The sequence below is a fragment of the Cajanus cajan genome, chromosome 11 (genome assembly GCF_000230855.2).
Source record: "Cajanus cajan strain Asha chromosome 11, NIPB_CcT2T_4, whole genome shotgun sequence".
Classification (NCBI taxonomy): Eukaryota; Viridiplantae; Streptophyta; class Magnoliopsida; order Fabales; family Fabaceae; genus Cajanus; species Cajanus cajan.
This window is the reverse complement of record NC_138527.1, coordinates 16283722-16295674: the sequence shown is the minus strand read 5'-3', so window position 1 is coordinate 16295674 and position 11953 is coordinate 16283722. Positions and strand designations below refer to the sequence as shown.

The window sequence follows — 11953 nt, the reverse complement described above, 5'->3', positions numbered from 1 at the left end:
ATGACTCAAGAACTTCGTCGGATTGGCTCTTGGAGAGACTTCTAGGGCAGAGAATAGCTCAAAAACCCAAGAATACTCAGCACGAGGGTCCAGAAGTGTGGATAATGTGTGGGAGGACGTGCCAATGACGTCCTATTTATAGGATTGAGGCGCAATACGGCCTGGGAGGTCAATACGGCCCGTACTGGGTTTTTGAACTACAGTATGGCCGTATTGAATTTGGTACGGCCGTACTGAAGTTCAAAAACTTCAGTACGGCCGTATTGATTTCACTACGGCCCGTACTGAGCCATTTTGAACTACAGTACGGCCGTATTGAATTTGGTACGGCCGTACTGATGTTCAAAAACTTCAGTACGGCCGTATTGATTTCACTACGGCCGTATTGTAGTTCAAATGGCTCAGTACGGCCGTACTGAACCTCTAGGAGGGCGTATTGAGCTCCAATCCTCGCACACCCTTATTCTAAGCTACTCTAAGACCTTTAGACCTACAAAGAATCACCCTAGGGTCTTCCAGGAGTCCTTCTGGCTGACTTTCCTTCGGTCTTCGAGAGTCTTTGAGCTTTATTTCCGACCCGGACAATTTTAGGGGTCTACAGAAATCAGTTGTGAAGGGCAAGCTGATAAAGCTTGACGGACCAACCTTGAAGGCTGCTGGGCTGAGCGAAAATGGAAGTGAAAAACCCCAACCCTTCAACTTTGGTGATTTTGAGGAGCTGACGACCTTCAGAGATTGTCAGAGGAATCTTGAGAACGCTAACTACAACAAGTTCTTGGCGGGAGGTATGAAGAAAAATTCCCGTTTAATTTCTTTCATTATTGCCTAGATGCTTAAACTGCGTTTGCATAATCATGCTCAAATTTCAAGGGATGACATTCTGCTGATGCATGTTATCAAAAAGAAAATTAAGATTGATTGGGTATCAGTGGTGAATGACTGTATGTGGAAGGCCAGAAGGAAAGAGGATGGTCCAATTCCTTATGCCTTGTTGCTGTCTAAAATTTTTTAGAATGCAGTGGTAGAATTGACAGGGGAGAAGAAAATTATTCTCCATGCTTCTAACAAAATTAAGAAATCTTCCTTGCATCACATGGGGATGCTCAAACAGGAAGATAAGTGGGTATTAAAGGGAGATGTACCTCCAACCCCTGAACCGGCAACAGATGAGGATGGCGTTCCATCTCATGATGAGGACCAGCCACCACAAGTCGAAGCTGAACCTGACTGAGAGCGACAGGCGGAGCCTAAGCCATTCTTTCCTTTCAAGCAAATTATGATTAATAAGCTTGATGCTGTTATGGAGATGTCTAGAAGGCATGAGTCAATATATTCGGGTATTCTTGATAGGTTTGATACCTTTGATCATGAAATTAACCGACTCAAGGCTCACCTTGGGATGCCTGAAGACTTAGATTGATTAGTGCTCTGTTCTATTCTGTTTTAGGAAGTTTAAATTTCTATTTTTTTTTTATTTCAATTTCAATTTGGTTGTAACTATTTTAATTTCGAAACAATTCTATTGCTTTATGTTGTCGGAATTTGAAGTTTAAATTGCTGATATATTGAATTTGAATAGTTTCATAATTCTCGTTTGATTGATTGCTGGTGGAATGTTATGTTTTTGTACATTGGTATGTGACATTTGATTTTTGATTAGCTTAATTGATCATGATTGTGGACTCTGAACTGTGATAATGTACTGCACATTGTGATTTTGGCTGACAACTTGATGTTTTTTTTGATGATCAAATTAATGTTGTGATAATGAATTACATATTGTGATTAAAGACACTTGATAAACTTGAAAATTTTCTGATCACAAAATTTGGAATTGATTGACTGGTGCAATTAAGGACTTTGCATAAAGCTTATAATTGTGTATTCTGGACATACATATATTGGTTTGTTTTTTATGATGTCCAAAGGGGGAGAAAGGTTTTGTAAGCTTGTTTTGCAGGCTTTGAAATGAGGCAAAACAACATGGCTTGGCATATATGGTTTGTCATCATCAAAAAGGGGGAGATTGTTGAGATTCATTGTGGTGAATCAACTCACCTCTCGAGATTAAAGGTTTTGATGATAACAAACTGTGGAACAAAGCTGACCAAGGACATCAACAACTTAGAAGTCAAAAACAAAGTCAAAGAAAAATATGGCTATCATGTTATGTAATAGGAGTAGCTTATAACTTGTTTTGTTGAGTTTATCTTTTGTGTGTGCTTTGTGCATAAGCTAATCTGTATCTAATCTGATTAGGGAGTGTATGATGATGAGTTTAAAAGGTTAAGAAGTTATTTTGAGACTTAAAATAAAGTTTTGAAAACTAACTCAAAATAATCGATTATCATTAAATATAATCGATTATTCCAGCAATAGGCAAACAAGGATGCCTTGCTGCAATAATCGATTATTTGTAAAATAATCGATTATCCCATAAATGACTCTCTGGAATAATCGATTATCCAGAAAAATAATTGATTAAATTTTTCTTGGATGATTTCCATAAATCATGAAGAACAAAATAATCGGTTATTCTTTAAAATAATCGATTATCTAGTTCTGAAAAACTTATAAATAGTTTGACCATTTTGAAACTTCAGAATAGAGTTAGAATTGAGAATCAAAATTGGAAAAACGTGTTTGTGAAGCCTTTGTGACATTCTTGGGAGTTTTCTTTGTGAAACCAAGAAGGAAAAACATTTTTGAAAAGCTTTGAGAAATGATCATCATCATCACATTCTTGAAAGGAAAGAGATTAAGATTTGCTTCTGAATTCCAGGTGAATTTGTTCCTTAATTCTTTGTGAATACTTGTAAATCTTGAGTAGGTTTCTCAAGTGGTAAGGAATTCTTGTAGTGGGTTTCTACAAGGGGTGCTTTCTTGAGGTCAAGAAAGTGGTTATCTTGAATGTAGGAGTATATGCATGTGTGGTATGCTTGTAAACCTTCCTCATTAAGATAGTGGAAGAAATCTTGATCAGGTTATGATTGAGGACTGGATGTAGGTCACATGTGGAGTGGCTGAACCAGGATAAAAGACTTGTGCAATCTTCTCTTACCCTTATCTTTTACTTTGTGTAACATCTTGATTGTATATTGAAAAGATTGTTCTTGATTAACATGTTTGCATGAGTAACATTGGTTTGGACTGAGTATTACATATTGTTCTATTGGTTAATCAAGAAAGCATATTGATGAGGTTCTTCTTGAAGAAAACCTCAAGGAGTGCTCTTCAACTCTTCTCGGATGCTTGGAAGGATGGCAAGGATTGGAAGCTCCAAGAAGAACAAGTGTAGCCAAGTATAACCTAGCTATTCTCGGATAGAAAGTGATGAAGCCTAACTCTACAAGGAGAGGATCTCAAGTAGGGAAGAGTTTAGGCCAAGGGAGACTTTCAGAGGAGAGATTTCAAAAGTAGAATTCTCATTCAATTAATTCCAAAAGTGATACAAAATTCGGCCAAGCATGAATTTATAGGTAAAATTAGGTCCAGGGTGCACGTTGGGTTAACCTAAGGTTAAGTAAAACCATAGTATGGTTTACTTAACCTTAGGCGCCAAAATTTGAATTCAAATATTCAATTTTGGTGCCAACCGGTCACCTCCCCCATGTGCACTCATTTGGATGTAATTTAGTATCCATTTGAGTTGCATTTCGGCCACACCATGTACATGTGTGCACATGGCTGAAATGCATACCAAATGCTATACTAATTACATGCAAATGCATATGCACATGTTAACCTAAATTAACCCTAAATTCATATTGGCATGAAATGTAAATCCTAGTCTAGGTGGCCGAAAATACAAGGCCTAAAAGAATGCAATACAAGCCCTAAGGCCCAAACCTACACTACTCCTAGTCTACTTGGGCTTGAGTCAAAGCCCAACTGAAAAGTATAATGGGCTTTTCTTGAGCATGGGCCCACTCTTCTTGAATCCTCTTGGCCATAGCCCTAGTAGTTGGGCCCTTGGCCCATGGGCCTCCTCCATCACATATAGGATTCATTTTTCATTAACAAGTCTTTAAGAAACTTCATTGAAAATTCATCTTTAGAAAAGTTTAATTGAAATAAAGATCCTAAATACTCTAAAAAAAATTTAAGTGTCATAGAATCCAATTCACCCCCCTCTTGGATTGAGCCATTTTTTCTAACAGAGTGGTCCTGGATGCAGGGAAGAATTTTTCAAGGAACACTCTCTTCAAGTCATCCCAGCTTGTTATTGAACCAGGGGCCAGATAGTACAACCAGTCCTTGGCAAGATCCTCCAATGAGAAAGGGAATGCCTTCAGGAATATGTGATCCTCAGGGACATTATGTGGTCTCATGGTGGAACAGACTATGTTGAACTCCTTGAGATGCTTGTGTGGATCCTCACCTGCACGACCATGAAACTTAGGTAACAAATAGATCAGTCCAGCTTTAAGCACAAAAGGAACATCTTCCTCAGGGTATTGAATGTATAAACTCTCATATGAGAAATCAGGTGCAGCCATCTCCCTAAGGGTTCTCTCTCGAGGTGCAGGTTGGTCACCCATATTTTCAGTTGAGTCAACTTCAAATGCTACACTCACACTATGGGTCACACTATGGGTATCACTATGGGTATCACTCTCAGGTGGGACTATATGCTCTCTAACTAATCTAAGTATGTACTATCTATTTCAGGATTAAATGGATGCAAAGTGTCTGGATTATTCCTAGTCATGCACTAGATGCAATCACATGCAACTACTGTGTGAACAATAGGGGGGTAAAAGGGGAATTTTCATGCAAACTTGGAAACCATAAAAAACAATGCACCAATATCATCCTAAAATCATTAGAAACTACCACAAAAAATTTGAGAGCAAAATTCAAAGCCTAACTATATGAACTACCCATGAAAAGCTTTGAAAAATAGGGAAATAAAACTTCAAAAATAGAAAAAAATAGTAAACGACCTTTTTTTGAAAATCTAGCTAGGGCCAAACGGCTTGGCCATCTATGTTTGATAGATCTTTCTTTCTACAAAAAAATGAAAACAAATTTTGCCTAATTATGATAACTAGAGCAAAAGTTATGGCCGTTTGATGTTTGCAAAAATCTATTTCAAAAATTTTTTGGATCTTCAAATCAGGACATCTTTAAGTGCATCTAGGATTTTTTACACAAAAAGTAAGTTGAAAGAAGTATGCACACCAAATTTGAAGCAAAAATAACAAGTCTAGCTATCAAAACCAAAAATCACAATTAATTGGCAAAAACGTGAAGGGTTCAGTTTCTTAATACAACCAGAGAAGAAAAAATGGAAGAAAAACATGATGAACAGCTCCAAAACAAGGAAAACGTCCAAGAGAAAGAAGAGAATGTGGTCACATCAAGTCTGCCCCACCCAAGTGGTGGCTCCATGGTCAACCCTAAAACCTAAAAGACACATGGTCAAAACCTAAAACGAAGTGGGCCTCCTTCCCATCTGTCTGGCCCAAAAATAATATCCAAGCCCAAGAATGCTCCATAATTAACCTAAAAATAATTGATAAGCAAAAATTAGACCAAGTGAATCAGAATTAATTAAAATTCAAATTACTGGCCCAATGAAGCCTAAACAGTGAAACTGTACAATTAATAAGCGATTAAGCCCAAATCAACAATTAAAATAAGTATAAAAAGATAAATAAATAAGGGAAAATAATAACTCATCACATAGGTACAGAACATCCGTTCGCACATCGACGGGCGCCACCCCTTTTTCCTTAGTATACGGGATGGAGGTAGTCTTACCTATTGAAGTGGAAATTCCTTCTTTGAGATTACTCACAAAGGCAAAGCTCCCAGAAACCGAATGGGTTCGAACCAGATTTGACCAATTAAATCTCATATAAGAGAAAAGGTTAGATTCCATTTGTCACAGGCAAACATATCAAAGGAGAATCAAGAGAGCCTTCGACAAGAGAGTCCAACCAAGACCATTTGAAGAGGGGGATCTAGTACTTAGGAAACTTCTACCAGCACAGAAGGATAAGATAGGGAAATGGACACCGATTTATGAAGGCCCATACGTGGTCAAGCAAGCCTTTTCTGGAGGAGCATTGATCCTCACCAACATGGATGGTGAAGAACTCCCTTACCCAGTAAACTCTGATGCCGTGAAGAAGTTCTATGCTTAAGCGCAAAAAAAAGGTGTTAAAGAAAGACGAACGGACGACCTAGAAGGATGCCAAGCTTTGTTTCTTAAAGTCATGATCGCTCAAGCCCAGACACCGACCAACGTCAGTTAGTTTTTCAAACCTCCTCTTGTAACCCTCCTTGAAATTTTCTAATTTGCAATAAAATACCATTCTTCTCAAATTTTTCAACCTTTATCTTTAAATGACGTGTTTTGGTATTAAAGAGAAAAATCAAAAATAGCCCATTAAAAAAAGAAATTAAATAGACGAGGCAATCCTATACGGGCCTCTAAAGTAAGCAAAAGTCATGTACAAATCTTCAATAATAAAAAAGAACTAAAGGGGTAAAGGGAAGCCACCTGATACTAATAGATTTCTAAAAAAGCTTAAATGCGTATGTATGACATACAGAAAAGCACGCACTTGAAATAAATAACTTTTCACATCAAAAGGGAATTATCCAAAAGGGTAGTAGGCTACAAGCATTTTCAATCCATGCATGAATCACGAATAAAATCTCTAAAGAAAGCAACCAAGAAAGGAGCCACGTGTGAAAGGGTAAACTTCTCCCCTCATAATAGAGATCATACAAGGTTGAGCAAGTCCCTTACAATGACCAGCCATAGACAAAAAAGGCAAGCTTTGTACATCTTGAAAAATCTGAAGCATTTAAGAAAAATAGTAGAAAAAGGCAAGTTTCAAATATGAAAAAGTTGAAGCTAAACAAAAATGAAATTCAGAAAAAAGAAACCTACCACAAGCAGGTGCCTGGAGAGGCATCACAATATTCACCTGGCAGGGGCAACACTGGAATCCCTGCTAACCAAACATCTCATGCCCATCCACCTAGGGGCAGTCTTTCATCTTGATGGACTCCTTCCACCAAGGGAATGAACAAACATCAATGGTGAAGAGGAGCTCCTTGCCAAGGCCAAGATAGTGACCTTAGGGGGTGGATGTCCTTCAAGGGTAAGGCAAAAAGGAAGGTGGGCGTAGATGGTGATGGCTTGGGCGAATATGAGAAATGAAGGGAGGGTGGTGTTTTGGGTGTTCTAGTTCGCTCTCTTCACTAAGTGGAGGTGAAGGCCATTCAAGGTATCCCTAAACTCACTCTAAGGAGGAGATAAGAGAGGTAGGCCGAATTGACCTAGTGACTAAGGAGAGGATTTGAGGCAAAAATACTCACTCAAATTCATATAATCCAAAGTATTTACATGATGCATAGCCTAGGGTATTTATAGGAGTGGGAGGCATCTAGGGTTGCATTTGGAGAGTGCATGGCTGAAATTCACAAGCCAAATGCACACCAAATGAAATGCAAATTAACCCTAGATGAAACTTGGTGGCCAAGGATAGAATCTTTGGGATTAGTTAGGCTACATCTAGGTTCACGATAAGACCATGCAACCTTTGCCCTCCACTTGGGCCTAAGCCTTTCTAACACCAAAAATAGGTCCAATAGCCACAAAAAATATGTCTAGGTTTTTGTTCCCACCCTAATCAAATACCTTAGCCCAAAAATAAAAACCTATGATCTAAAGCACCCCATAATACAAGGGTAAAATGGGAAATACAAAGAAAATAAACCCTATGACTAAAATACCCCAAAATACAAGGGTAAAATTGGAAATACAAGTAAAATAGATCCTATCTCTAAGATACCCCAAAATACAAGGGTAAAATGGAAAATCAAAGACAAGGGCAAAATAGGCATAAACATAAATTCTAGGCTACCAAAGCTTAGGAGAGTGATTAGTGTATTTTAATCTTGAGAAACATGTCTTCTAGGATTTTTGACTTCCCTATCCTCTTCCAATCTCCTAGCCATGGATTAGTGATGGGTCCCACATGAAGTTCCATGGATGGTCCTCCATCACATCCCACGACGCCAATGAGAAGACATCAAGTACAAGAACAAAGGGTTACCTGACCTTAGCAGTGGGCCGGCTGAAGCCGTAAAATATCAGTCCAGCTTGGAGAGGCTAAGCTATGAAACTACTTCAACAACAAAGAAGGTTACCTGACCTTAGAGTGGGCTGGCTAAAGCCTTAAAATATCAGTCCATCTTGGAGAGGCTGAGCTACGAAACTATTTCAACAACAAAGAGGGTTACCTGACCTTAGAGTGGGCCGGCTGAAGCCTTAAAATATCAGTCTAGCTTGGAGAGGCTGAGCTACGAAACTACTTCAACAACAAAGAAGGTTACCTGACCTTAGAGTGGGCCTGCTGAAGCCTTAAAATATCAGTCCAGCTTGGAGAGGCTAAGCTACGAAACTACTTTAACAACAAAGAAGGTTACCTGACCTTAGAGTGGGCCAGCTGAAGCCTTCAAATATCAGTCCAGCTTGGAGAGGCTAAGCTACGAAACTACTTCAACAACAAAGAGGTTACCTGACCTTAGTAGTAGGTCGGTTGAAGCCTTAAAATATCAGTCCAGCTTGGAGAGGCAAAGCTACGAAACTACTTCAACAACAAAGAGGGTTACCTGACCTTAGTAATAGGCCGGCTGAAGCCTTAAAATATCAGTCCAGCTTGGAGAGGCTGAGCTACGAAACTACTTTAACAACAAAGAGGTTTACCTGTCCTTAGAACTAGTAGTGGACTGGTTAAAGCCTTAAAATATCAGTCTAGCCTGGAGAGGCTGAGCTACAAAAATACTCCCTCTTCAACAAGCTACACATTATCACAAGAGAGACAATGGAGCTTCTAATCGAAGACTGAAGATCAGGCGTACAGTTTGTTAGCCTTGTTACCCAATAGAGTGCGCAAATGCTCTAAAGGGTGAGGATACGAGCAAATACACCAATCCAAGGGAAACAACGCAGAAGCACCAGCACCAAAGAGACAAAGAGAAGACCTAGACGAAATGTCTACGTCTTTACTTACCTTTGGAAAAGCAACACATAGCTATTCCAAAGGACAAGTAAAGAGGGGCAGCTATAGACACCCAATTTCATCCAGACCAACAATAGCAATGAAATGGACATCTATCATCAAAGAAATGGATCTCCCAAGCGTGGAAATAACAGGACAAGACATCAGGAGGCCTAAAAGCCCAAACAAGCTGGTTTTAGTAGCCTGGAACGGGTTGTTACAAAACCAGAATGGGTCGTTCCCAATTTGGAACGGGCCATTCCAAGTTCTTAAAAGAGCCTAAAACCCTAGTTTGGAACGGGCCGTTCCAAGCTCCTAAAAAAGGGTTAAAACCTTAAATGGAACGGGTCGTTCCTAAACTGGATCCGGCGGTTCCAAGTTATGAAAAAGGCCTAACAACCTTTGTTTGGAATGGCCGTTCCAGCCTAGCCAATTATGTGTTAATCTCATCCCTGGAACGAGCCGTTCTAGTTTCAAAATGGGTCGTTCTAGTTATAAAATTAACACAGAATGGTCGGATCCAGAACGGGTCGTTCTGATTTTGGAACGGGTCGCTCTAGAAACTTTTTGATGTCTATAAATAGACAGCTCGGGCACAGTTCTTAGGGCCACAAAATTTCATCCAAAACTCCTTAGAGCTTGAAATTTCTCTCTCTCTTCCTCCTATTGTATTTCTTGAGTTTTGTGAGGAATATTGTAGTGTGAAAGGTTGCCACAAAGCACCTATTTGAAGATTCAATAGAGCTCATTCAAGAGGTATTTCAGTCAATCTTTCTCTATCCCTTTTATTTCTTATCTTTGATCAATATTGTCATAATAAAAGCAATCATGTAGACATTTAGAGTCAATTGTATAATTTAAATTTCAAGCATGTAAATAAATATTAATAAAGGGGATCTAATATTTAATTTATTAATTCTTATCACATTAACTTCATCATAGGGTACCAATTGAGGGCGTTGTAGGGGTGCTTAATACCTTCCCTACACGTAACCGATCCCCGAACCCAATTCTGGTTATCAAGACCATTATTATATTTTTTAAAAACCTTTTCTTTTTCCAATGTTTTGAGTAAAACATTGGTGGCGACTCCATGAAATCATTTTTTCAAAACCATTAATTAAGGATTAGTCTGGTGTCCAGGCATTCCTTAATTGATGAGATTTTCAAAAGGATGTCTAAACCATAGGTCGCGAGATCAGAAATTTTCGAGTTGCGACACTATAGACTCTCATTAGCATGCTAGAACTCATTAGCATGCATGATTGACTCTCTAAAGCACACTATAGACTCACGACCATTACATCAAACAAGTGGCATGCATTTCATTTTTTTGATCTTTTCAAGGTTTAAGCATGAATACTTGGAATTTTTTTCAAGGTGGGTTCAAAAGAGACAAGTTTATGACAAAACCAGATGGATTACAAAATAAAAATCATCATTTCATCCATATTTATCATGCAGCCAAAAATTTCCAACAACTCAAACTTAAAAGAAAAATGGTAAGAACGTAAGCAAAGAAGCTGATGGAGTCTCTCCTTTTATGGTTGATGATGGTGTGTTGAAGGGAGACACCTTGCCCATGATCTAGGCTCACCAAAGGTTAGACAAAAGGGATGTTTATGGTGAAAAAGGAAGCTAGGCGTGAGATAGTGTTGAATGGCGGAAGTGTATGGTGAAAGGTGTAGGGTTGCTCAAGGTTGGCTCACTCCAAGTGTAGGTGGAGGCCACTCTAGGGTTTCACTCTCCAAGGGTGGAGAATGAAGGGGGTTAGCCGAAGTTAACCTAGTGAATAAGGAAGAGATGTTGAGGCATAAAATGCTCACTCAAAATCTATATAATCCAAAGTATTTACAAGGTGTGGTGCATTGGGTATTTATAGGAGGGGAGGCATCTAGGGTTTCATTTGGAGTATGCATGGCCGAAATTCATAAGGCAAATGCACTCCAAATGAAATGCCAAATGAACCCTAGATGCAACTTGGTGGCCAAGGATGGAATCTTTGGGTTTAGATTGGCTATATCTAGGTGCATGATAAGACCATGCAACCTTTGCCCTCCACTTGGGCCTAAGCCTTTCTAACACCAAAAATAGATCCAATGAACACCAAAAATGCGTCACCCTTCTAATGTAACACCCTAGCCCAAATTAAAAACCTAATTATCTAGAGCACCCCATAATACAAGGGTAAAATGGGAAAAACAAGGGAAAATAAATTCTAAGTCCTAAACACCCCAAAATACAAGGGTAGAATTGGAAATACAAGTAAAATAAATTCTATGACTAAAATACCCCAAAGTACAAGGGTAAATTTGGAATAAAGCAATAAAATTCTATACTACTCAAATTGGTCATAGCCATGAACCATGTGATGGGTTTCACATGAAGTACCAAGGATGGTCCTCCATCAGAAGCCTATAACACCAAGATGATTCACAAGAATGAGTATGGCATGAATCAACACATCAAAGAAGAAATATGGATCATGAAAGTATAGCAAGATGATGACCCACTTTAGCACAACTTTAGAGACAAGCAAGAAGACACATGAACATGACCGGAAATACAAAAATAAAATAAGAAGTTACCCTTGAAGAACATAGGATCTAGCTACCACATGATGGCATCCTAGCTTGCATGAACATGAGATGATAAGCAAGGAAGAGGACGCCTTCTCCAAGGATCAAGTTCTTCAAAGGTGGCACAAGGTTTTAGGGTGGATGATGATGGAATGGACAAAAATGGAGGTTGGGTAGAAGGTGTTTGAGGAAATGCTTGAGAAGGGTACTCTAGGGTTGGCTCACTTCATGATGATGAAGGCCACTTCTAGGGTTGTTTCTCTCAAGGTGGAGATGGGAGGGAGGTGGCCAAATTAGCCAAGGGTGACTAAGGAAAGATATAAAGGCATAAAAGGCTCCTTTTATATT

At 39.0% G+C, this 11953-nt stretch overlaps 1 protein-coding gene across 1 annotated transcript; it reads right to left on the bottom strand.

The window, feature by feature from the left end:
- Window positions 1-1772: 1772 nt before the first annotated feature.
- On the bottom strand, window positions 1773-4541 carry LOC145953404 (uncharacterized). The gene is made up of 2 exons (XM_083067353.1): window positions 4159-4541; window positions 1773-1842 (listed from the first exon to the last, which is right to left on the bottom strand). The coding sequence occupies exons 1-2, from the start codon at window positions 4539-4541 to the stop codon at window positions 1773-1775; spliced, it is 453 nt and encodes a 150-aa protein (XP_082923479.1).
- Window positions 4542-11953: the final 7412 nt, after the last annotated feature.

Bases quoted from the DNA above. Each gene is read 5' to 3' on its own strand.
- LOC145953404 (XM_083067353.1), bottom strand. From the start codon at position 4,541: ATGGGTGACCAACCTGCACCTCGAGAGAGAACCCTTAGGGAGATGGCT. The intron at 1,843-4,158 runs GTTAGAAAAAAT...TAATTGCACCAG, and splicing joins CCTGCATCCAGGACCACTCT to TCAATCAATTCCAAATTTTG.